The sequence below is a fragment of the Carassius gibelio genome, chromosome A10 (genome assembly GCF_023724105.1).
Source record: "Carassius gibelio isolate Cgi1373 ecotype wild population from Czech Republic chromosome A10, carGib1.2-hapl.c, whole genome shotgun sequence".
In the NCBI taxonomy this organism is placed as follows: Eukaryota; Metazoa; Chordata; class Actinopteri; order Cypriniformes; family Cyprinidae; genus Carassius; species Carassius gibelio.
Genome location: NC_068380.1, coordinates 27,020,823 through 27,048,178, shown reverse-complemented (window position 1 = coordinate 27,048,178; position 27,356 = coordinate 27,020,823). Strand labels below are relative to the sequence as shown.

Sequence of the window (27,356 nt, the reverse complement as noted above, 5' to 3'; positions counted from 1 at the left end):
TGCTAAGAAAACACCATAGAAGATGGGTAAAGAATAGCTCCATAATTGTTCAATGTAAAAAAAATAAAAATAAACATACTTTGTTAGTTTTAATAAATAAAAACATTTTTTAAAAATCAATGAAATTTATCTGGCAATTTTTTCTTTTTGCTGTATCTAAAACGTACCGAACTGTACCGAACCGAACCGTGACACCAGTGAATCGTATCGAACCGAACCGTGAATTTTGTGAACCGTTACACCCCTAATTTTTATGCTTGATTTTTAGGCTCCACTTTAAATCTCCTCTTTCACTGTCTGTACAAGACACAGTAAAATCATGCTCATATTTGTAAACTGCAAATGTTCAGCTTTAATTAGATACTAAATATGTGAAAATAGCTTAAGATTTGGCTCATTTACAACCATTTTGGTGAGAATAGGTCCACAACTAAGCTTTGAATGACCTTGACAAGGCCTACTTGACCTCAACGCACAACACTGAGGTTGGGCTAGACTCAAACTGCACAACACGAGCTTTCCAACGATGTGATACACATTCTGATTGAATATTGTTTTAATGAACAACTAGATAAAAAAAGTTTGTCAAGACAAACTTTAAGTTGGCTTGAGAAAGCCTGACCAGAAAGTTTGAAAAGATTTAAAAGTTTAAGAAGTTTAAAAAAGACAGTGATTAACATATTGCTAGCATAACAAGCAAGTGACTACCATGTCATTAGCATGATTAGCAATGTTGCTAGCATGATTAGCAAGTGACTGGCATGTACTTAGCATGATTAGCAAGGTATCTAGCATGTCGCTACCATAATTAGCAAGTGACTAGCCATGTCGCTAGCATGATTAGGAAGTTACTACCATGATTTTAGCATGATTAGCATGTTGCTAGCATGTCTCTAGCATGATTAGCATGTTGCTAGGATGTTTCTAGCATGATTAGCATGTGACTAGCATGTTGCTAACATGATTTTAACATGATTAGCATGTTGTTAACATGTTTCTAACATGACTAGCATGCGACTAGCATGTTTCTAGCATGACTAGCATCCGACTAGCATGTTGCTAGCATGATTAGCATGTTGTTATCATGTTTCTAGCATGTGACTAGCATGATTTTAGCATGATTAGCATGTTGCTAGCACATTTCTAGCATGTGACTAGCATGTTGCTAGCATGATTTTAGCATGATCAGCATGATGCTAGAATGTTTCTAGCATGATTAGCATGCGACTAGCATGTTGCTAGCATGATTAGCATGTTTTGCTAGCATGTCACTTGCATGTTTCTAACATGATTATCATGTTGTTAACATGTTGCTAGCATGATTAGCATGTTGCTAGCATGATTAACAAGTTGCTAGCATGATTAGCATGTTGCTAGCATGATTAGCATGTTTCTAGCATGACTAGCATGCGACGCATGTTGCTAGCATGATTTTAGCATTTTGCTAGGATGTTTCTAGCATGACTAGCATTCGACTGGCATGTTGCTAGCATGATTTTAGCATGATTAGCATTTTGCTAACATGTTTCTAGCATGACAAGCATGTGACTAGCATGTGACTAGCATGTTGCTAGCATGATTAGCATGTTGCTTGCATGATTAACATGTTGTTAACATGTTTCTAGCATGACACAGTACTTACTGTTTTCTTTTTTTAATAAAAAGCCTAGGCTATGATAACAGCTACGACAGGGTTGTCTAGCTGAATGCGAAATAAGTCATGCAAAAACCATAATCTCCTAATACCATTCAATTTGATCTTATTTTAACAGTACTGACAACATATTTTAAGTTATCACACATTACTGAAAAATTAAAGAAGGGACACTATATATAGTATAATTCGGGGAGTCAAGAGCTAAACAAAAAGTCCTGTTTCATTACAAAATACTGTAACTTTTATAAACTTTATACGATCACCACAAAATTTTAATTAATATTTATTTAAAAATAAATATTTCATAAAACTGAAACTTAAATATATTATTTCTATAGGCTATACAAAACAGAAAAGAAAAAAGACTAAATAATAAGGCTGAATAAGCTGATCTATAGCATGTTAAATGGTGGTTGCCTGTCTATGAATGGTACACCCCTCTAAGCACACAGAAGTGGTTTGACCCAAGTCCTCAGCAGCCAATGACATTGACCTGTTCAAACTGATTTTTAACACGTACTTCATGTGTATTTCACGTGTATTTAACGTGTATTTAACACGTGAAATACACGTTAAATACGCGCTGATTTTTCACGAGTGAAAAATCCCGAGTGAATACGCGTGAAATACACGTATTTAACGTGTTGTTGACGCGTAAAAATTCATGTGTATTTTACCCTCTTGGCCTTCCATACACATATAATGAAGGGAGACGTGAAAAAAGGACATCGCGTTGTTTTGATATGGATTACTTTATCACAGAATATTTGTTCGGCAGCACTTGTTTAGTTTAAAAGTAGACATATCAAGCTTTCTATAGATATATCTCTCATGTCACTTCGTTGAGTATTCATGGAGTTACAGTTAATTTTAATGACGTGTTTGTAAATGAAGATCAGCGCAGACAAGGATGCAGACAGCACACCTTGTTTGTTATCTTTATTTTTTAAGTGCACAAAGTTTTGTTGTTATGATGTCTGTATCCAAAAAAAAGTAGACCCTTTACAGATTCGATTGATGTATTGCTCTTATCTGTACGATTAAAACTGAAAGTGTAATTGAAGTAATTTTCGGGGTTATCAGGAGAAAATGACTCAAAACGCGTATGCGTTAATCGACTCCAGAGTTAAAGGCTGTCGTGACTTTTTTTCCTTCCAGTATTCATAAGCTGTATCACGCTGTCAAATTATATTTCATTTTGCACACATAAACATTTCAAAAACACCTGAATTCTGCTCTTGTTGTGTTCTAATGGGTGGATTAGTGCATTCGCTGTGATATTTTTGGAAGCTCTTAAAAAATGCTGATGAAGCGCTCATTTCTCTCTCGTCTTTCTCTCTGTTCTTTGGTCAGAGACATAATTTATTAATGAGATCTGACCTGGTAATTATAACATATGTCGGTTTAGCTTGTCCGTGTGAACGAAATGTGTAGCCTATTTTTTGTCCGATAATTTTTCTAGCATGACTACCATGTTGCTAGCATGTTTCTAGCATGATTAGCATGCGACTACCATGTTGCTAGCATGTTGCTAGCATGATTAGCATGTTTCTAGCATGACTAGCATGTGACTAGCATGTTTCTAACATGATTAGCATGTTGCTATGGTTGTTTCTAGCACGACTAGCATGCGACTAGCATGTTGCTAGCATGTTGCTAGCATGTTTCTAGCATGACTATCTTTGACTAGCATGATTTTAGCATGATTAGCATGTTGCTAGCATTTCGCTAGCATGTTCCTAGCATGATTAGCATGTTGCTAGAATGTCACTAGCATGTTTCTAGCATGCGACTAGCATGTTGCTAGCATGATTTTAGCATGATTAACATTTTGCTAGCATGTTTCTAGCATGACTAGCATGTTGCTAGCACGATTAGCATGTGACTAGCATGTTGCTAACATGATTAGCATGTTGCTAGGATGTTTCTAGTATGCGACTAGCATGTTGCTAGCATGATTTTACCATGATTAGCATGTTGTTAGCATGATTAGCATGCGACTAGCATGTCGCTAGCATGTTTCTAGCATGATTAGCATGTTGCTTGCATGTTTCTAGCATGATTAGCATGCAACTAGCATGTTTCTAGCATGATTAGCATGTTGCTTGCATGATTAACATGTTGTTAACATGTTTCTAGCATGACTAGCATGCGACTAGCATGTTGCTAGCATGATTTTAGTATGATTAGCATGTTGCTAGCATGTTTCTAGCATGATTAGCATGTTGTTAGCATGATTTTAGCATGATTAGCATATTATTAGGATAGATAGATAGATAGATAGATTAGATGAGTTTGAATGAGTTTAAATTGATTAGCATCAAAGCTTGATTGAGTCTAATGGGATTTGGAGCTTGGGTCATCTGAGCATCCTGTCAATGAAAGTCTATGGGCATTTTTATGATTTTTAATATTAATTTTTAAGAAAACCATAACTCAAACCAGTCTGAAAAGATATAGCACACCAAGTCAGAACAGTATGAAGGTCTGACCCGAGTTTGGAGTATGTAGCTTGGACGGTCTAGGAGGAGTTATGCCGCGTTTCCACCGAATTTACCCGGAACATTTGTACCAGGAACTTTTTTCCCCCCAGACCTGTTGCTTTCTGCGTTTCCACCGCGGTGTAAAGTACCGGGTAGATTAGGCAAATAGACTGGTGACATAGGTCTGCGCGCGTTTCTCAATATAAAGTACTGCTGATTAAAAAAAAAAAAGTACGCTGATTTTGGACGTGCATCACGGTAGTTAGTTCTGACTTCCTGCATTCGTCTTGGGATTGTGATGTCGGCGACTACGCAACATCATTCCCTTTACTTGCTGGGCAGAAATATATACTGAAAACTTTAAGATTTAACTTCATTGTTTTTTTTCATTTATTAGGAGATATATATCATTAACCATATATTTGAAAATGCCGGGCAGAAATACATACCAAAAACTTAGATCTGACCTCTGACCCCAGGCGGACAGGCCTGCAAAATTTAATACACTGTGATGCTGATCAAAAGCTGATAGGGTTGGCCTGAATGGTTGAGCCTGGACTTGTGGGGCAGAGGAAATGGGTAACATATAGCCCAGATTCAGGCCTTTCACTGGTGTTTTGTATTGCAATAATGTCAAAAATCATATTAAAGGTTTATAATCCTTATTTAAATTTATAAACTACAAATGTTAAGCAACAAAGCTCTAAATTACCTCGACAAGGCCTACTTGACCCTTGATCTCTCGGCCTGCAAACAATGCACAGCACTGAACTTGGGTTCATTTGAAACTGCACAACACATTTGGTCTAAAATTTTATTGAACCCCATACTTATTTTGTAAATTACCATTCAGTATGTTTATTGTATATAGGTTTGTGTATTTGTATATATGTTGTCCACTCAAATTAATTTTAAACTAACAGCAGGTTTAGCAGGGCCCAACTCAGCATTTCAATGGATTCTCTCTTTGTGTGTATCTGTGTGTGGGTGTTTGAAAGAGAGAGAGAGGCCTCCAAGTTGGATGGTTCCTCCACTAATTTTGTGAAATACAGCTTCACCTTGAAGTTTGGAGAGAAGTATCTGTTGGCTTTATCCTTATTGGCTTTATCCAAGTTGTTCTTGGCTAAAGTCAGGATTAGATAATCCTTATCATTCTCTCCCCATTCTGTGGTTTGTTTTCCATCCAGTTCCTTCACTAAACCTCCATTTTCAACCTTCTCTGAGCTCTCATCCGGTTTCAGGGACGAAGAAGGTGTTCACCCAGAAGTGAAACATCTTATCCTTTTTCAGCATCTTGTTCTGCTTGTGGAAGAACTCCACCTTGATGTCTCCGCTCACAGGCAGTGGCTGTGGAAAATCAAAGTACATGTACTTCTCCTCTCGCCTTGTGTGCACTGGATTAGATGTGTGGATTTTCACTTTCAGTTGGTACACCACAAACTGAGGATCCCAATGCCAATTGGTTTTTCTGAACCCATGTGGAATCTGCTCACTCTTGCTTTTTACAGCAGAATCCCTGCAAGTCCCTCCACTGAACATAGGCACGGTCTCAAACACCATCTTGTGTAGTACACATATCGCCTCTGGCTGGGAATAGTTACTCCCTTCTTGTCTCTGGTTCTAACTTCACCATAGAAGTCCAGAGCCTCTTGTGCTTTTTTGAATTTGCCTCGGTGTAACAGGCAGCCACATGATTGTCATTTTCACTGAGCCACTTATCTAAATCTTCACAGAAAGGTTTGAAAATCTTTGCAAATAATGAAAGGGTTAGGCCGTCCATCATCATCACAGCCTCCAAAGCGCTGCTTTGTCTTCGTGACATCCGTTCTTTTAGGTTTAATAAGTTCTAACTGAGGAGGATTGTGATCCTCAAATGGATACTGTGCAACTCTGCAGTTAAATTTGGCAACATCATAATGTCTTTCTGCACATAGATTATATATCTTGTAATGATTTTTATGCTTCAAATGCAAGAATCGCACTACATCATCTATGTTGTTTCTGTAGACACCTTCAAGTCTTTCAGCTGGAAAGCCCATAGCTATGATACAGTTAAATTTGGCAGTATCATAATGTCTTTCCGCACATAGATTATATATTTTGTAATGATTTTTATTAGGGGTGTAACGATAAGCGTATTCGTATTGAACCGTTCGAGTACGAGGCTTTCGGTTCGGTACGCGGTAAGCATTATGTACCGAACGGTTCGTTGGACTAATTAATTATATTTGGAAAAAATAAATAAATTGTGAAATATAATGATATGCGTTCAACAAGGTAGCCCAATAACCCAAACGACGTAACAGGCAACGCCCCTGACACCCCCGAAGAAGAAAAAAACACCAACTTATATGTTTATGTTAGGCTACTCAGTCAGGCGCTCGCTCACTCAGCACGCGCTGAAGGCTCGTTGCAAAATGGCCAATGCGTTTAACAGACCAGAAATAGAAGATCCTCCAGTAACCAACAGGTCTGGTGTTTGGGTGCACTTTACCAATCGATCGGGGCATCCAAACAAGCACAGAAATCAAAATGGACTAGTACTGTGTCGGAATTTCCTGAGCAGTACGATACAATTAACAGGCCTGCACGTTATTAGATAGAAGAACTGTTATAAATAGAACGTATGCACGGGCAGTTTTGAAAACTCCACCTACTTTGCTCTTGGCATAGTGCAGCGCAAATCGCGTTGTATCTGAAGGGCAACGCTGAGCCCAGGGTCCAGCGCCGCGCATACCGCGTCCTGTGTGAAAGACCCTTTAGCCATTTTGCAAAGAGCCTCAGCGCGTACTGAGTGAGCGAGCGCCTTACTCTGTAGTGGAAAACGCAGGTTTTAAGAACATGCTTAATGTAATTGAGCCCCGTTACAATATTCCTTAACGAGCCCATTTCAGCCGGACCGTAATTCCTGCTTTAGTTATAGAGTTCCATATAAAAAGTTACATCTTTGTATTTGTTCATAACTACTACAACAATCTAACATTTAAAAAAAATTTTTATAAGGAGCTGTTTTTGTTTTATACAGTATGCTGCTAAGAAAACACCATAGAAGATGGGTAAAGAATAGCTCCATCATTGTTCAATGTAAAAAATAAATAAATAAACATACTTTGTTAGTTTTAATAAATAAAAACATTTTTTAAAAATCAAGGAAATTTATCTGCCAATTTTTTCTTTTTGCTGTATCTAAAACGTACCGAACCGTACCGAACCGAACCGTGACACCAGTGAATCGTATCGAACCGAACCGTGAATTTTGTGAACCGTTACACCCCTAATTTTTATGCTTGATTTTTAGGCTCCACTTTAAATCTCCTCTTTCACTGTCTGTACAAGACACAGTAAAATCATGCTCATATTTGTAAACTGCAAATGTTCAGCTTTAATTTGATACTAAATATGTGAAAATAGCTTAAGATTTGGCTCATTTACAACCATTTTGGTGAGAATAGGTCCACAACTAAGCTTTGAATGACCTTGACAAGGCTTACTTGACCTCAACGCACAACACTGAGGTTGGGCTAGACTCAAACTGCACAACACGAGCTTTCCAACGATGTGATACACATTCTGATTGAATATTGTTTTAATGAACAACTAGATAAAAAAAACGTTTGTCAAGACAAACTTTAAGTTGGCTTGAGAAAGCCTGACCAGAAAGTTTGAAAAGTTTGAAAATGTGAAAAGTATAAAAAGATTTAAAAGTTTAAGAAGTTTAAAAAAGACAGTGATTAACATATTGCTAGCATAACAAGAAAGTGACTACCATGTCATTAGCATGATTAGCAAAGTTGCTAGCATGTTGCTAGCATGATTAGCAAGTGACTGGCATGTACTTAGCATGATTAGCAAGGTATCTAGCATGTCGCTACCATAATTAGCAAGTGACTAGCCATGTCGCTAGCATGATTAGGAAGTTAATTGCATGATTTTAACATGATTATCATGATGCTAGAATGTTTCTAGCATGATTAGCATGCGACTAGCATGTTGCTAGCATGATTAGCATGTTGCTAGCATGTTTCTAGCATGATTAGCATGTTTTGCTAGCATGATTGGCATGTTGCTAGCATGATTAGCATGCGACTACCATGTTGCTAGCATGATTAGCATGTGACTAGCATGTTGCTAGCATGATTTTACCATGATTAGCATGTTGCTAGCATGTTTCTAGTATGATTTGCATATTGCTAGCATGTCGCTAGCATGTTTCTAGCATGGCTAGCATGTGACGCATGTTGCTAGCATGATTTTAGCATTTTGTTAGGATGTTTCTAGCATGACTAGCATTCGACTGGCATGTTGCTAGCATGATTTTAGCATGATTAGCATTTTGCTAACATGTTTCTAGCATGACAAGCATGTGACTAGCATGTTGCTAGCATGATTAGCATGTTGCTTGCATGATTAACATGTTGTTAACATGTTTCTAGCATGACTAGCATGCGACTAGCATGTTGCTAGCATGATTTTAGTATGATTAGCATGTTGCTATCATGTTTCTAGTATGATTAGCATGTTGTTAGCATGATTTTAGCATGATTAGCATATTATTATATAAATAGATCTATTATAAATAGATAGATAGATAGATAGATTAGATGAGTTTGAATGAGTTTAAATTGATTAGCATCAAAGCTTGATTGAGTCTAATGGGATTTGGAGCTTGGGTCATCTGAACATCCTGTCAATGAAAGTCTATGGGCATTTTTATGATTTTTTATATTAATTTTTAAGAAAACCGTAACTCAAACCAGTCTGAAAAGATATAGCACACCAAGTCAGAACAGTATGAAGGTCTGACCCGAGTTTGGAGTATGTAGCTTGAACGGTCTAGGAGGAGTTATGCCGCGTTTCCACCGAATTTACCCGGAACATTTGTACCAGGAACTTTTTTTCCCAGGAACTTTTTTCCCCCCAGACCTGTTGCTTTCTGCGTTTCCACCGCGGTGTAAAGTACCGGGTAGATTAGGCAAATAGACTGGTGACATAGGTCTGCGCGCGTTTCTCAATAAAAAGTACGCTGATTTTGGACGTGCATCACGGTAGTTAGTTCTGACTTCCTACATTCGTCTTGGGATTGTGATGTCGGCGACTACGCAAGTCCGGTAAATCTATAAACAGCAGCGTACTTGATAACTTCAGTCTGCTCGTCATGGCTACTGCAATTTTCCTTACTGTATTACAATAAAACGAAATATGATATCAAATACTACTGCCTCCTTTCGTTTTCATTTAAGCATAATAACAGCTGCAGAAATGTACTTAGTTCAGGGAAATGTGTATATGCAGCCATTACAATGAAACAAAATATTATATAAATTTGCCTTTTTTATTTTCATTTTAACATATAGATAAATTGAATACAGACCAAAGAAAACCTGTTAGATTTACCCCGCAGCTGAATTATATGTTATGTTTAACCACTAAAGACACATCAGAGCCAGGGGCACATATCAGAAGGTCTATCCCAGGAGAGGCTGCTCTCTGCAGATACATGAGGACTGAGCTCCCGCTGATCGAGTGGAGCTTACCGTCTACGAGATCGGCGAAACACATTTTTTAAATAGGCACTGTCTTTATAAAAAACCATAGATTTGAGTTTTAAACAACTACTTCTCGCCTGAAATACTTTTAAAATTACATTTCATGACACAATAACAGTAATATTTGAAAATGATCCGAATAAATGGTGGTTGAACTCCACCAATGCTGCGTGAACTCAGAACGCTTTGGCTACTGCAATTTTCCCCTCAGTATATTTACAACAAAACGAAATAGGATATAAAATACCACTCCCTCATTTAGTTTTCATTTAAACATAATAACAGCTGCAGAAATGTACTTAGTTCAGGGATATTATTTTGAACAATACTGTATGTGTGTGATTGAATTTTCTTGCTTGATATTGTCCTGACAATCATTTATTTGTAAAATATATCATAACCTGGTAATAGGAATCATCTCCGGAATTAGACCCTGCAAGGCAGGAAAATTCGGTAGTGGTGGGCAGAGCGAGGCTTCATGAAACACTGAAACAGTTGAAGCAAAGTGCCGTATTTGTTTCGAGGCTTCGAAACTTTACCGACACCCGTCTCCACGGTGACACCTAGTGGCCAATTGCCCATGTTATCTGAAACAACTTTGACAACAAGCCATTTAAAAATAAATAAAAATATTTTGTTTTCGTTAATGTGGTGATATTTTAAAATCCTATAATAATATCCTATATAATCCTATATCATAATAATAACTAGGTTATTTTGGTCATGAAAAATGAATAAAACAAATAAATCCACAATGGTCTAATTTTTTTTTTTTTTTTAAAGATTTTTATTCAAATATATTAATTGCTCTGCTGTGGAAGGGCTTAGCCTACTTCTTTTTTTACTGATAATTTCTCCAGCCTTAGAAAAAATCCTCTCACAAGGGACACTTGTTGCTGGCATGCATAGATATTTTTTAGCAAGGACATACAAATGAGGAAAAATCACAGCTCTCTCTTTCCAGTAACTTAGTGGATCATGGGCTCTTGGCAAAAATGCATCTTTTAGGTACTTTTTAACTTCTACTGTGGCATCTGCTGTGGCACTGTGTATCGCCTGGGTTTCATGGATACGACTATCAAAAAGTTCCCATAAACTGTCCTGGGTTTCTGTTGTTGATGTTGTTGTTGATGATGATGATGATGGGCCTGATGTTGACTGTGGCTCTGAATGAAAGTAAAAACAACAATTAGTTACTAAGTCTAAACTGACAGCATATATGAAGTATAAGTCACATAATTATTCAGATGACATAACTCCATAATGTCAGATGAAGAGTGAAACTGCTTACCAGGAGTTGCTGTGTTTGAACGCATCAGCGAAGCACACTCCAGTGTGATCTGCTTTTCATTCTCCTGGGCTTTGGCAGGATTTCCAAAACCCACATTTTTGAACCTTGGGTCCAGCAGTGTAGCCAGAGCCAAGGCTCTGAATGACTCGTACCCACCACATCTTGAGTGCAGACCTTCTTGCAGGTGTGTGCCTGTTCAAAACACAAGCAAACCATATTGGTTATATTGATAAAAAATAATATGACAGTTGTGGCCAATACATTACATACAGTAGTATGGTCATTGTGTGCAGTGTCAGTAGCAGGCCTAGGTACAGGGGGAATGTTACCATCCTCTGCACACTGCAAAATGGCAGGATGAGTGCTCCTCAAATGGCGCATCATGGATGATGTATTGTTGAAGTAGGCTAGCTGCCTATCACAATACATACATCTCACTTTATTTGGGGTTTCCAAATGGAAATGCTCCCACACCACAGATTTACGGCATCTCTTCTGTGGAGCCTCCATTTCTATCTATTCTATTAATGTCTATATATATCTATCTATGAATCTATATATTTATGAAAGTATATATATATATATGAATCTCTCTCTCTCTCTCTCTCTATATATATATTAATATATGAATCTATATATAAATTTATATATCTATGAATCTATCTATCTATATATATATGAATCTATCTAAATTCTATATCTCTAACTACTGTGCTATCTGTCAATATCTAACTTAGCCTATATAAATGTGTCACTATATCTATCCTAACTATCTGTCACTGTCTTTAGTTTATCAGTAAATATATTTAACTTAAATGTAACCTAAATATAACTAACTAAATCGCACTATAAATGTCAATAAATCGTAAACGCTATCTCAAAATCTTTCTCCTCTCACAAAAACCCACGAGGTGAAGGTGCATTAACTCCTCTTTTAAACTTTGTGGCAGTTGAGACAGATGTGCGATTGTGTGGTTTGTTCCCGCCCCTGTCAATCAAACGCAGACTCGGCAAGCGTGCCACCTGTCGGTCGAGACACTTATGAAACGCGCAGAAGCTTCGTTTAGCCATAGTCACGTGACATGGGTGTTTTGAATCACAGTTCGGAGCAGTGTTTCGAAACATCTACTCTTCGGGATCTCGACACTGTGTCGAAACGTTAGTTTCGCGTCAGCCATCCCTAAAATTCTTTTACCTATCCTTCTCCTTCCCCTCTTTCTTGAGTAGGTGAAACGCCTAGACACCCTGCAAGGGTCAAAGGTCTGATATTAGGATTGACTCGCAACACCTAATATCCGCCAGAGAGCTCCATTCATGATAGGTTAATTAATTTAATTGAAAATGAAATTACTAGAAAACTAACGGTATACGTGTAAAGTAAGACAACCTAGAAGAACCAAACAAAGTTAACCACAAATTTGATTGATGAATCAGAATAAAACAACAATTTCCAAGATGGTCTAAACTATCCTCAATGTGCTAAACTACATTGACTAATTGAACTTAACCACGTGTACCTAAATAACCTGATGCCTGCACCAGTACAGTAACTGTCATGGAGGTGTTGTCTTGCTGTTTGCTGTGTTTGTCTGCTTCTTCTGCCTTTGTTTCTCCAGCGATCGACGATGTCTTCACCTAAACACCTCGCCGATCAAAAGGGGGATATATGTAACAGAAATGAGTCGAACCAGACAAATTAAAGAGTCTATCAAAGCTGTTTGGAACACGAGCAAAATTCCTCAGGAAGTCATAAATCAGTTCTAGTGCCACAAGAACCAAGCAAGATGACCAACCAACTTGTGCACACAACAGTTTTCAACATTAACACCACTAGAACAATTATTGACTATTTTAATTTGCAGAAGAAATCACTTATTGTGTATGTTTTTTTAAATAAGTATGGGATAGCTGAAGGGTACATAGTCATGTCTGGTATGTGTGTGATTGAATTTTCTTGCTTGATATTGTCCTGACAATCATTTATTTGTAAAATATATCATAACCTGGTAATAGGAATCATGTCCGAAATTAGACCGTGCAAGGCAGGAAAATTCAGACCACATGCTTGGTAAGATAAACAAATGATTTATGATACCCCCGAGCCAAGACAATATCTGATTGGTCAAGACAACATTTGAAGTGTGTAGCAGGAACATTCCGTTCTGAGTTACAATCGCCACAGGGCCAGTCTGGTATGTTGACAGCATGAATGCAGATTTACTGGGCATGGCTAACATTGTTGTGGATTTGCCCATATACTTGTCGATCCCTTTTACACTCCGGATACACCGTTTTCAGACCAACTTGTTCAGATTGCCTGGTCTGGTACATTGACAGCATGAATGCAAACTGTGAGTAGTGGAGAGACAGCATGTCCGTACAGCATGTCTGTCCTCCTCTGGTCCAGCATCTCAGTGCACACATGCCAGAAGCATATGTTAAACCACTGGAAAACAAAAACAACTCTGTGACCTCTGCTTCTTATAGAGATGCAAGAAATTATTTTACGATCTAAATCTGTATCGATTATTATACCCCTCTGTAGCCGTAGTCATCATATCTAATTCCGTACATACAAGTGGAAGTGTGTTTCTTTTTTTTAATGATTCACCTGGCCTTAGACCTGTTGAGATGCATAAACAAATGATCTCCCGCTGGTGCTTATGTGAAGGCTCCGGGGGAGTCTCGGAGACATCTTCAGCATTTTAAAAGGTTCTTTGTAGAATGAATAAACGTATTCAATGTTGCTACATATTTCTGAAACTGTGAGCAGTGAAGAGACTTACCGAATCCCAAACTTGCCCTGAATATAGTTCCAGATGGCTCTACGGAGCATGGAAGTGTCCACACCCAGGTGTCTGGCCATTGTGTTGTGTTGCACTGATGAGGGCGGAGCTCTGGAGTGGGACTTCCTGTCGGAGGAGAAACAGTTCCTGTTGGCTTCTTATCAGTCACTCTCTTCTCCGACTCACTGAAAACCAGACATTGTGTTAGAATGAAATGTTTAATTTCTAAAGACTCACCTGAATGCTGGATGGGTCGAGGAAGCTCTGCTATCTCCTGGGACCAGTAGTGCTTTAAGCACATGGGCTGGTGCGCCTCCTCTTTCTGCTGTGTGGCTGGCTGAGCTGATGCACAGAGACCCACAGAGAAAGAAATCTAAAACGCTCTTTGCCACTTACATGCAGAATGTAGATTTCATCATCAATCAATCAATCAATCAATCAATCAATCACCTTTATTTATATAGTGCTTTAAACAAAATACATTGCGCCAAAGCACTGAACAACATTCATTTGGAAAACAGTGTCTCAATAATGCAAAATGATAGTTAAAGGCAGTTCATCATTGAATTCAGTTATGTCATCTCTGTTCAGTTGAAATAGTGTCTGTTTTAATTTGCAATCAAGTCAATGATATCGCTGTAGATGAAGTGACCCCAACTAAGCAAGCCAGAGGCGACAGCGGCAAGGAACCGAAACTCCATCGGTGACAGAATGGAGAAAAAACCTTGGGAGAAACCAGGCTCAGTTGGGGGGCCAGTTCTCCTCTGACCAGACGGAACCAGTAGTTCAATTCCAGACTGCAGCAAAGTCAGATTGTGCAGAAGAATCATCTGTTTCCTGTGGTCTTGTCCTGGTGGTCCTCTGAGACAAGGTCTTTACAGGGGATCTGTATCTGGGGCTCTAGTTGGCCTGGTCTCCGCTGTCTTTCAGGGCAGTAGAGGTCCTTTCTAGGTGCTGATCCACCATCAGAACTGTGAGTCCACATGAATAAAATTCTAATTACCTAAAGCATGGCATTTTGGCTGAGGTCCGTCAGGTCCGTGGGCCAGGACTTGTCCTTATATTGAGGTTAAAATTGGCATAGTTTTGCATGTCCAATCACTTATTTCCTGTAAGCAGTGACCATTCAAGAATCTGTCCTACACCCGGTGCGTTAGGCTGAGACGGTCTCCGAGGGCACGCTGTCACTGTGTTCCTCTGAAAGTTCTGTGAATGCAGTTATATGACTGACATTTGAGAGTGGCTCTAGCCATAAAATGCCATTTTCATCAAGACTTAAATCCACGCTGCTATCCATCTCACCAACATCTGCTTCATTAGCCCAAAAAGGTCCCTCAGAAAGCTCCAGAACCTGCATGGTCTTTTAGACTTTGTGACATGGAAGTAAAAGCAGACACATCCATCTTTTACCATTCCTGTTGTTTCTTAGTTTTAAGTTGCCTGGCTGTTGTACGCACACCTCCACAGGTTCTGATTGGACTGGGAGGTGAAAATACAGACTTGTTTGAGCCGATAGACTCAGTTTCTGTCTGCATTTGTCCAAGTCACATGGAGGCATAACGTCGCTAAGTTCCAAACTGTCGTTTATTTTCTTCAATATTTCATACCTTTCCTTACCCTTCACCTGAACGACATATATATCTTCATATATGTCTTCATCTTAAACGTTTTTGCATAATAAGAGTTAAAATTAAAAACTACACAGTGAATGCAATGAAATAAAAACCTTAATTTTAAAATGATAAAATTAGCTTTTGAATGTAACTTAAAGCCACTTTTCAGTCAAATTTCAAGCCTTCTTTGTGTTTTGATTCATATTCAAGGTTAGTATTTGTAGTTTAGTTACTACTGATTTATCTGTATCTTTTTTATGCAGTAAAAGAGAGGTGGTCAAACTGGCCTTGTTTCTTTGAGATGTACAAAGTAGATTCAATTCAATTCAAGTTGAATTGAATGTAGATTATGAAAAGTGGAAAAAGTTTTTGTATCAGACATGATCACATTGGCGCTGAAAGGTCTCATGCTGTGGCACATCAGTTTAAAGGCCGGCCCATCTTTTAAGATTATGTTGATTTTTTTCACTGTAGCCATTGTGATCATATCTTATCCTGTACATACAAATGGAATTGTTGCATTTTTGATGACTCACCTGGTCCACTGTTTACATGGTGGTGCAGGACGGGTCACTGCTCTCTACTGAGACCAGTAGCGCTTTCACCACATGGACTTGTGCGCCTCCTCTTTCTTCTGTGGCTCTGGGCAACTGGAGTTGATGCAAAGAGCCACATAAATGCTTTGTCCAAAATCATACCTAGTTTCCCTGGGCGAACGGCTTTCCTGGATCATAGGAATTAGTTTACCCTTTAAGCATCTCAAAACGCCCTTTCCGACAGACCTGTACAAAGTAGATATTATCATAATGATCCAGTGAGTTTAAAAATAAATAAGTCTTTCCCTGCTTTCCCTGGGCAACTGGCTTTTCTGCCTTCAGGATGTGGCAGCATACCTTCATAAAAAAAAAACAGTGACGACCCGTCACCATCGAGCATAGGGTTGAGCACAGATGGTCGATGTTACAAAGTGGCGTCAGTATCAGAACTTTAAACTGGATGGTGCGTGGGGGCCACAACCACAGCTACTGATCGACCATCAACTTCACCAACTCCCTTCTGACAAATAGGGGCCGTCTGCATCAACATAAATGTACTTTAGGACTGTAACACTGCAGAAATAATCACACACACAAATCAACAACAAATGATTTTGAAAATGTAGATGATGAAATGGCTCTTCAAGTAGACTTTCTTCTAAGGGAGCTTGACAAGCGCAACACAGAATGCAATTAACTGATAAGTAAGTTGGACAGCTTGGAGCAGGAGAAAACTCAGTTACAGAAGGAAGTAAAAGAGCTGAGGAAATACAGGGAGGAGTGGAGTAAAGACGATTAATATTATTTTGTGGTAAAAATGGCATTCCCTGAAATAGTCAAGTGGACTAATCCATGAAGCAGGAACATTCCGTTCTCAGTTACAATCGCCACAGGGCCAGTCTGGTATGTTGACAGCATGAATGCAGATTTACTGGGCATGGCTAACATTGTTGTGGATTTGCCCATATACTTGTCGATCCCTTTTACACTCCGGATACACCGTTTTCAGACCAACTTGTTCAGATTGCCTGGTCTGGTACATTGACAGCATGAATGCAAACTGTGAGTAGTGGAGAGACAGCATGTCCGTACAGCATGTCTGTCCTCCTCTGGTCCAGCATCTCAGTGCACACATGCCAGAAGCGTATGTTAAACCGCTGGAAAACAAAAACAACTCTGTGACCTCTGCTTCTTATAGAGATGCAAGAAATTATTTTATGATCTAAATCTGTATCGATTATTATACCCCACTGCTGTAGCCGTAGTCATCGTATCGTATTCCGTACATACAAGTGGAAGTGTGTTTCTTTTTTTTAATGATTCACCTGGCCTTGGACCTGTTGAGATGCATAAACAAATGATCTCCCGCTGGTGCTTATGTGAAGGCTCCGGGGGAGTCTCTGAGACATCTTCAGCATTTTAAAAGGTTCTTTGTAGAATGAATAAACGTATTCAATGTTGCTACATATTTCTGAAACTGTGAGCAGTGAAGAGACTTACCGAATCCCAAACTTGGCCTGAATATAGTTCCAGATGGCTCTACGGAGCATGGAAGTGTCCACACCCAGGTGTCTGGCCATTGTGTTGTGTTGCACTGATGAGGGCGGAGCTCTGGAGTGGGACTTCCTGTCGGAGGAGAAACCGTTCCTGCGGGCTTCTTATCATGCACTCTCTTCTCCGACTCACTGAAAACCAGACATTGTGTTGAAATGAATTGTTTCATTTCTAAAGACTCACCTGGATGCTGGATGGGTCGAGGAAGCTCTGCTATCTCCTGGGACCAGTAGTGCTTTAAGCACATGGGCTGGTGCGCCTCCTCTTTCTGCTGTGTGGCTGGCTGAGCTGATGCACAGAGACCCACAGAGAAAGAAATCTAAAACGCTCTTTGCCACTTACATGCAGAATGTAGATTTCATCATCAGAACTGTGAGTCCAAATGAATAAAATTCTAATTACCTAAAGCATGGCATTTTTGCTGAGGTCCGTCAGGTCCGTGGGCCAGGACTTGTCCTTATATTGAGGTTAAAATTGGCATAGTTTTGCATGTCCAATCACTTATTTCCTGTAAGCAGTGACCATTCAAGAATCTGTCCTACACCCGGTGCGTTAGGCTGAGACGGTCTCCAAGGGCACGCTGTCACTGTGTTCCTCTGAAAGTTCTGTGAATGCAGTTATATGACTGACATTTGAGAGTGGCTCTAGCCATAAAATGCCATTTTCATCAAGACTTAAATCCACGCCGCTATCCATCTCACCATCATCTGCTTCATTAGCCCAAAAAGGTCCCTCAGAAAGCTCCAGAACCTGCATGGTCTTTTAGACTTTGTGACATGGAAGTAAAAGCAGACACATCCATCTTTTACCATTCCTGTTGTTTCTTAGTTTTAAGTTGCCTGGCTGTTGTACGCACACCTCCACAGGTTCTGATTGGACTGGGAGGTGAAAATACAGACTTGTTTGAGCCGATAAACTCAGTTTGTGTCTGCATTTGTCCAAGTCACATGGAGGCATAACGTCGCTAAGTTCCAAACTGTCGTTTATTTTCTTCAATATTTCATACCTTTCCTTACCCTTCACCTGAACGACATATATATCTTCATATAGGTCTTCATCTTAAACGTTTTTGCATAATAAGAGTTAAAATTAAAAACTACACAGTGAATGCAATGAAATAAAAACCTTAATTTTAAAATGATAAAATTAGCTTTTGAATGTAACTTAAAGCCACTTTGCTTTCAGTCAAATCTCAAGCCTTCTTTGTGTTTTGATTCATATTCAAGGTTAGTATTTGTAGTTTAGCTACTACTGATTTATCTGTATCTTTTTTATGCAGTAAAAGAGAGGTGGTCAAACTGGCCTTGTTTCTTTGAGATGTACAAAGTAGATCTCATCATAATGAGCCAGTGAGTTTAAAAATAACTAAAATAATAAGTCGTACCTGCTTTACCTGGCCAACTGGCTTTTCTGTAGTCTGCCTTCAGGATCTGGCAGCATAGCTGAATTAAAAAACACACTGACGGTCCGTTACCATTGAACAAAGCATGGAGCACAGATGATCGATGTTGCAGTGACTTCAGATGGCGCTACGGAGCATGGAAGTGTCCACACCCTGGTGTGTGGCCATTGTGTTGTGTTGCACTGCACAAACATATTCATTCATATAGAGGTTTTTGCCCTAGACAGAAAACAAATCCCAGATGATAGCAATCCCTAGCAAAATAGTCCCATTTGTCGACGTCAATGCCATTTCCTACGACTGCTGTGGATGCTTTTGTTGAAGCAGTCGTGCACGTTGCTGAGCAGGCGTAGTCAGGCCAAAACTGAAAGTAGAAGACCCTTGAAGTCTTCTTCAAGTCCTGAAATATGGGCAGAACAAGAAGAAGCTCATTCATCAAATACATGTGGGTCTGGAATACTTGCCATAAATGCTTTCGTCAACTTGTTTCATCTGTGGTTCACATCGCTGTATTCATCAGGCAGGCAGGAGAGTTGTCTGTTGTCCATCATACGGCCACACCCTGCCGACAATGTTACACCTGTACCTGGAACATACAGGGGAACTACAAAAGGACATGACTGAATAAGTATGAAACTCACTCCCCTTTATGTGTCCCCCTAATAGCTTCAGTCAGGACCATAGAAATAATTGGGTTAGGCCGGCGACACACTGGATGCGTGGCGCTTCGGTTTTTAATTCGGCTCCCATGTTAACAGGTTAGAGCTTACAGAACGCCTGCGTGAGCCGCGCGGAAAACGCGTGCATGCTAGAAATAGAACCGACACCTATTTTTACCGCGACACGCGCGCGTGTTGGAAGCCTTTCCAGGCAAAATATAATAGGAAAATGTGTTTTTATGTCATTTTGTACACAAATTTTGTCCTCACATGTCACCGGCCTTACATTTTGAAACGTTCTTTGCCACGAACATGTGGGATGTACATCTCATCTTTAGAATAAATGGAGCATTACACTAATTGGACTCTATGCTAGGAGGATGAGAGACCACAAGAATACTATTAAACACAAACAATACATTCTCTAATTGACAATATATCATTGAACTAAAAATACACGTCTGAACAGACACTACATAGAATAGGTAACGGTACTGCCTCTTGGTTCAACTTCTGCAGCCCCTGGATCACTGGCTTAACGTCACAGTTAACGCTTCATTTACACGTGTGGCTGATGCTGCGCCTCTCTCAACCCCAAACGCCATCTTTCATCAGTTTTTTGCACTCTTCTCTTTAATTTCGGCAGTCTATAGAACTAGAAATGTTTTTCAGAAGCAATAATCAGCCAAATTTGCGAGTCCGTTCAGTGCCTCCAAAATGGCCGATGACGTGTCGTGAAAACCTCTATAAACAAACAAACATGGCCGCACTCATTTACTTTGAGCGAGTCAATGGCGGCCATCATTTCTAATAGCGGCTGGTGGATTTTGGCTCACTTCTCTGCGAAAAATCAACGAAAACGTCTGGAATATACAGAGGGGAGAGTGTTCATCTCTACGATTCGAACGAGTTCAGTGCTTCTCGGAATGGTGGAGATTTTTGTTTACTTTTTGAATTGTTTCCTCCCGGGACGAAGATAGTTTTACCTGCCTATTCGGTTGGACAGCGCCATATTTGTCACAGGTAAGTTAATGTTTTCAGATGTAAAGGCTTTACGCATTATTTGTGAAAGTTTGTATCATCATTTGACTCTTATTCTTGTTTTCATGTCGCACACCAAGGTCAGATTATTTTGTTTACATTCGTTTCTGATGACAATTTCTAGTTCATTAAAGTTTATTTTTAAAGTATACATTCATTTTTGTTTTGCTTAAAGTTTCTCAAAGCGTTTTTTTAAAACATTTATTTAAAGTTTCTCAAAGCGTTTTTTTAAAACATTTATTGTCACATGCAGCAAACATCTCCTCACTGTCCACTAGCTAACTTACCTTTCCCCGGAACACACTGTTAAAAGACGCAGTCTCTGTCGGCCCAAAAAACAAACTGGGCTAACAGGCAGTTTGAAACATAACAAATTGTTCCAGCCAATAACCACAAGAAGGATTTGGGGGTGTGGTTAGTGTGCGGGTGAGGAGGAGGGAGGGTCTAGCTAGATTTTTTTTTTTTTTTTTTTTTTTTTTTTACAATACTTCGAACGTAAACAAGAAGTGACGTCAATTAGAGCACCTTTAAGAGTGTTTTGGTGCTGCTGTTTACATGTGAGTGATCAGTGTGTTTTGGTTGATAATGACTCTTATTAAGCTCAGAGGAGTCAATGTGGACTTTCCCTTCACTCCATACTCGTGCCAGGAGGAGTACATGAGAAAAGTAATCGAGTGCCTGCAGAATGTAAGAATCTCAGTCACCACACTGTGTGCAACCCTGCATGCACTGCACTGCAAGCAACATTTATTGATAGTCTTTGAAATACTCAACGCCTGTTAAATGTTCTGCCTTAAATTAATACATTATTAGGTAACTGTAAATGTGTATATGTACATTTCTGAAATGCATAACTGATAACTGAATTGCATGCATTTTCTGCAGAGCTCCTTTGAAACGATATGTATTGTGAAAAGCACTATAAAAATACATTTGAATTTAATTTAATTGAAAATAAATACCCTCAAAAACTTTAAAAGATTCACCCTAAAAAAAAAAAACTACATTTACTACTAAGGTTATAGCCAAAAAAGACAAAAGTCTGCCACTTTTTGTTGTTTCCAAAAAGTTAAATCACTTTTTCCATCAGAGATAAAATGTAATGGCAGAATGACATTCTATCGAAGGTAGAATTACATTTTGTTTTATAATATGAAGGCTGTAGTGCTTTAATCTAATGCAATAAATATTTGAAAGTCTTCCTGTAAGGTCACACATGTTCTATTATTTTTCTATTAATAAGAATGACATGCACTTGTACTCTACCAGAAAGTCAATGGTGTTCTTGAAAGTCCCACTGGCACTGGTAAAACGCTCTGTCTGCTGTGTTCAGCGCTGGGCTGGAGAGAGAACTTAAAAGACAAAATCTCTGACCGCAAGATAGCCGAGAGAATGGACGGTGTGGAGCTGTTCCCTGACAGACCAATGTCATCGAGGGGAACAGCAGTCACCAACAAAGACACTCCAAGTACTGTCCTTCATTTATTGATTCAAAATTGATACGATTTATTTTCATTAACATTTCTAAACATTGCTTGTGTTTTACATTCTTGTCGAAATTATAAACCAAATCATAGTGACAGTTGACATTACGCACAACCATATGAATTATATTTCAAGAACCAAGTTTCAATATCATGAGTTTTGTCTTGTCTTTGTTTTTTTACTTTAGCTTATGACACGGACATCCCTAAGATCATATATGCTTCCAGGACCCATTCCCAGCTAGCACAGGTCATAAATGAGCTCAAGAACACATCCTACAGGTCAGCTATCTGAGTTAACATCACATATTTAAAGGGATAGTTCACAGAAAGATGAAAATTCTGTAAGTATTTACTCACCCTCAAGTTGTTCCAAACCTGTTCAAGTTTCTTTCCTCTGCTGAGCACAAATGAAGATATTTTGAAGAATGTTGGTAACCAAACAGTTGACAACATCTATCGACTTCCATAGTAGAGGAAAGTCAATGGGTGCTGTCAACTGTCTGGTTATCATAAAAGTTATAACTGATTTTTATAAATAATTATTATGTTCTCTGCATTCATAAATTATTATGTTTGTAAGTGTCCTTTTTGTGTGTGTGTGTAAAAACAGTTGACCACAAACAAAGAAATTCTTCTAATATGCTTATTTGCCAGGACACTCTTGAAAAAGAGATTTTCAATCTCAATTAAAAGAGTCTCTTCCTGGTTAAATAAAGGTTTAAAAAAAAGTTTGGTACTCAGGAAACATTTCGTTTTAATATCATAATGTTAATATTTGTCGAAATTGTGATATTTTTTTTTTTTCTCCAGGATTATTTTATCAATAGAAAAAAGAACAGCATATTCATTTGAAATGAAAAAATAAATTATAAAAATGTCTTGACTGTCATTTTTGAGCATTCATCCTTGCTGATTAAAAGTATTAATTTCTTTAAAAATATTATTAACAGATGGTACTGTTCTTTATTATAGGCCAAATATTTGTGTTTTGGGATCTAGAGAACAGCTGTGCATAGACCAGGAAGTGATGCGTCAAGAGAGTAACCACTTTAAGGTATGCTGATCAGTACCTCACTGTGAGTATGTGTGACGACAGACAGTTAAAATACCAGAGGCTGTATCTCAACACCAAATTAATGAAGGCATTTTGTCTTAGTTCAAGGTCCACATGTACAGGGCAAATGAGACTATGAGACTAACATTGGTGGCCTGTCAATAGAGATTTGTGATTGTATTAGAGACAATTTTTTCAATTATAATGGTTTTAGTTTGTTAATGTACGACTCTACGAGAAATAGCTGACTATGTTTTTGGGTTTGGGTCTTTATTTAGAGAAAAGCACTAAAAAACCACAAAGAAATCATGAATACTATCATGGATGTGGAGGATCTTGTGAAAACATGAAAAAGGAAAGGTGAGACACTATCCTTGCCTTGACTGAAGCACTGAAAGAAATAGTGGTGTTCTTCAAACTGCTGATGCTGCATCTGAATTAATTCCAATGGGAGTGTTTGTAAATAGTGACATTGCTCAGACTGTTTGTTGTAGAGAGTTTGTCCATACTACCTGTCACGCTCACTCAAACAACACGCTGATGTCATCTTCATGCCTTACAACTACTTGCTTGACCCAAGTATTAATATATTTTTAATATATTTCAAAATATAAGTCCTGTGATCAAAGCTTGGTGTGTTGATGGCGTGGTGATGCCGCAGTGGATAAGACACATGCCTTTGGTGTGAGAGACCCGGCTTCAAATCCACTGTGACACACCAATGTGTCCCTGAGCAAGACACTTAACCCCTAGTTGCTCCAGAGGCGTGTGACCTCTGACATATATAGCAATTGTAAGTCGCTTTGGATAAAAGTGTCAGCTAAATGAATAATGTAATGTAAAAAGCTGAATTTTCAACATCATTGCTCTAGTCTTCAGTGTCACATGATCCTTCGGAATCATTCTAATATGATGATCAAGAAACCTTTATGATTATTGTCAGTGTTGAAAACAGTTGTGCTGCTTAATATTTTTGTGTAAAGCGTGATACATTTATTTGATGAAATAGAAAGTTCAAAAGAACAGCATTCATTTGAAGTAGAAAATATGTAACAAAAAATACTCAACTTAATGTGTCCTTTTTATCAACTTAATGTGTCCTTCTTTAATGAAAGTATTTATTTAAATAATTTATTTACTGACATTTTAATGATATTGTATATTTAGTTTATATTTTAATTATTATTAGTTTTGATTTGCTATGTATAGTTCTAGGATAAACGTTTTTTATTTTAAGTGTTCCTGTAGCTCAAGTGGTAGAGCATTGCGTTAACAAGCGCAATGTTGGGGGTTCGTATCCCAGGGGACACATGTTAGGAAAAAATTGTTAGCCTGAATGCAATGTAAGTCGCTTTTGGATGAAAGCGTCTGCTAAATGGATTAATTTCATTTCATTTCGTTTATTTTAATTTAATTTAATTTAAATAAAAACACAACATAGAGCTGAAAGGAGCTGTGGTTATTTTTGACGAGGCTCATAATATTGTAAGTGTTTCGATTGTTGTTTGAGACATCATAGCTGTTCTATATTTTTGTTTGTTTTATATTCTATCTACTGTTTGTGTACATTTTTAGGAGAAGATGTGTGAAGAGTCCACCTCTTTTGACCTCTCCCCTCACGACCTGATTTCTGCCATATATTTTAAACATTATATAAATAAGTGGTTTATATATTTGTGTGTATGGGTGTGTATATATTAGGGCTGTCACTTTTAGTTCGAAAATCGATTGCACAATCGATCGGACCAACCAAAAAAAGTTTCGAAAATGAAAATAGGGAATCGATTTTAACCAAATATGTACACGAATAGAGCGTCTGGCGTGAATGATTTCAATGTTAAGTCAATGTTAAGTAAAGTAGCGTTTACGTGCCTTTGGAGGTCTCACTGTGCGGTAGACGCGAATTCGCCTCATTCGAGCATCTAGTTACAGATTCTGAGTTATGAAAAAGACCATTGCAAGCTGACAGCGACCGGCTTCTGTGGTGGAGAATTGGCAGTAATACCCCCACCTTGAGCAGCTGTACCGGAGTTGTACCTGAGTGGCTTGCTTAGTTGGGGTCACTTCATCTACAGCGATATCATTGACTTGATTGCAAATAAATGCACAGACACTATTTAAACTGAACAGAGATGACATAACTGAATTCAATGATGAACTGCCTTTAACTATCATTTTGCATTATTGAGACACTGTTTTCCAAATGAATGTTGTTCAGTTGCTTTGACGCAATGTATTTGGTTTAAAGCACTATATAAATAAAGGTGATTGATTGATTGATTGAGTGTCCCTGGGACATCAGTGTGGTCGGAGCGCGTCTTCTCAACAGCTGGACATAAAGTGAATAAAAAACGCTCTGCTTTGCCTAGCCTAAGTGTCGGTTACGCTCAATAAAAAACACACATGGCCTGTTCTCAAGTCCATTTAAAGTTTCATTTTTTTGAACAGTTGTTTGAAATGGATTGAATCATTATTTAAAATAATCTTGGAGATTTTTGAATTGCCTAAATCATAAATGCAGCCGGGTTGAAGCCTTCAGTGATGTTTTTCTTTTGTTATGGCAGCTGTCCCCTCTGCAAATATATTTGTTAGGGAATGTTGCACTCCTTTTGCTATTTGTTATTCTGCACAAAACTTCATGCCAATAAATAAGAAATATTGCTGGCTTGTGCGTTTCCAGCGCTCTCTGTACGTTCGTCCGTTATTTGACGTTGAAAAAGGAAACGTCTTTTTTTAGACATGGAAAATCGATTTTACAATTGATTCAATGAACACTTATGTCTTAAAAATCGAAAATGATTTTTTCACAAAAGTGACAGCCCTAGTGTATATATATATATCCAATAAATAACTCCATTATTTTTATCATTTTTTATTTCACAGGATTAAAACTGGATATCACCACAATTGCAAAAATAAAACGTAGGTTACACTTCAAAAATGGAAATGTATATATTTTATTACCAAATTGAATTTATGTAGTTATTTGGAATACTTTTTTTCAGTAATGAAAATCATTTTTGCTGAGAACTTAATAATCTTACAGAAATGTTGATGGATCTGGGATCTTCCATTAATGGTTTTGAGATGCCAGCAAATAATCAAGGAATCACCAAACCCGGCAGGTGAGTGGAGCCTCACTGAACCGGCGATCTGATTCAGTTTAGTGCTGGGAATGAGTATTATGTATGAGTATGACCTTGATATATTGACTACAAAATCACCAATTTTAGATGCACAACAGCTAAACTGAACTGGTCATTTTCTTTCTCTTCCTCTTTTGAAGCTTCATATATGAGCTTTTTCAAACGGCTAATGTAAACTTTGAGAATAAAACATCTATAGTGGAAGCCATGGAGCAGATTACAGGATATATAGCAGGGAGTGAGTTTTACTCAACTGATCCTCCAATATAATCTCACTTTCTGTTTATCGGTTCAACATTGACCCATATATGTGTATTTTTTTTTTTTTTTTGCAGGGCCTGGTGTCTTTCTGAACACCAGCAGAGTACAGAAAGTAGCAGATATTATCCAGGTAAGAAGTGTAGACCGTGTTAAAAAGATAAGTGGACAATTTTCTGTATGTTTAATGTAGAGCCCGACCGATATGGATTTTTGGGGGCCGATGCCGATGCCGATATTAACTTGAAAAGAGCCGATTTATAAGCCGATATTTTGATTTTGAAAATAAACTGGATATTAGACCCATTTCCTATAAGCTGCACTTACATAACATTCAATGGCAAAATATCTGCCTGTTCTATGTATGTGGGCTGTATAAACCATTTTCCAGAAGGGATTTATGTAAAAAAAAAAGCCTTAGATTACGGTCTCAATCACTAAACAATTGCACATCAAAAGTATATATTTTTTAACGATCAAAAAACAGTCTGATTTTAAACATTTAACACTTTTATTTTCTTCCAGTTGAAGCTGATTTTAACAGTCTGTGTGTGTACTGTAAATAAATTATAATACTAAAGTTAAAGTTAAAGTATTTGCAGAAGTAGTCCCACACTTTTGCTGCTACATCATTCACCTTTTTCAGCCATCTGTAGGGCAGAAAGAGAGACATAGAAAGAATAAGCATGTGTATTAATAATATCACCATGTATCATTACTCATGTCATCATTAGAATTATAATAATAATAAACAGGGATCTCCTACATAGGCAAAAATGAGAAATATATATTTTTTTTTTTATTTGTCAAGCAATAGGTATTAACCTCCTTATATTTAACAAT

General features: G+C 38.1%; 1 protein-coding gene, 1 long non-coding RNA gene and 1 pseudogene across 4 annotated transcripts in view; 1 reads left to right on the top strand and 2 right to left on the bottom strand.

Moving 5' to 3' along the window:
- Positions 1–3,953: 3,953 nt before the first annotated feature.
- Positions 3,954–6,592, bottom strand: LOC128021618 (phosphatidylinositol 3,4,5-trisphosphate 3-phosphatase and dual-specificity protein phosphatase PTEN-like; annotated as a pseudogene).
- A 2,331-nt stretch (positions 6,593–8,923) lies between these two features.
- On the bottom strand, positions 8,924–14,892 carry LOC128021620 (zinc finger BED domain-containing protein 4-like). Its single transcript, XM_052608932.1, has 3 exons — positions 13,764–14,892; positions 10,978–11,169; positions 8,924–10,852 (listed from the first exon to the last, which is right to left on the bottom strand). Exons 1-3 carry the CDS (start codon positions 14,062–14,064, stop codon positions 10,464–10,466), a joined length of 882 nt encoding a protein of 293 aa, XP_052464892.1. The 5' UTR covers positions 14,065–14,892; the 3' UTR covers positions 8,924–10,463.
- Positions 14,893–17,060: 2,168 nt separating this feature from the next.
- The window catches only part of LOC128021622 (uncharacterized), a 39,972-nt gene continuing 29,676 nt past the window's right edge, over positions 17,061–27,356 (top strand). Inside the window, exons 1-9 of one of the 3 annotated variants that reach the window (XR_008185620.1) lie at positions 17,061–21,255; positions 21,902–22,036; positions 22,241–22,334; positions 23,055–23,109; positions 23,388–23,469; positions 25,993–26,031; positions 26,156–26,234; positions 26,396–26,493; positions 26,591–26,646. This is a non-coding gene — a long non-coding RNA (uncharacterized LOC128021622). Of the gene's footprint in view, positions 21,256–21,901; positions 22,037–22,240; positions 22,397–23,027; positions 23,110–23,387; positions 23,470–25,992; positions 26,032–26,155; positions 26,235–26,395; positions 26,494–26,590; positions 26,647–27,356 lie in introns of all 3 variants that reach the window. The other 2 variants (XR_008185618.1, XR_008185619.1) reach the window with 2 other exon arrangements.

Coding starts and splice junctions, on each gene's coding strand:
- LOC128021620 (XM_052608932.1), bottom strand. CDS start 14,064: ATGTGCTTAAAGCACTACTGGTCCCAGGAGATAGCAGAGCTTCCTCGA. Junction 11,170..13,763: donor CAGGGCAAGTTTGGGATTCG/GTAAGTCTCTTC, acceptor TGTTTTGAACAG/GCACACACCTGCAAGAAGGT. Junction 10,853..10,977: donor TTCAAACACAGCAACTCCTG/GTAAGCAGTTTC, acceptor ACTTTCATTCAG/AGCCACAGTCAACATCAGGC.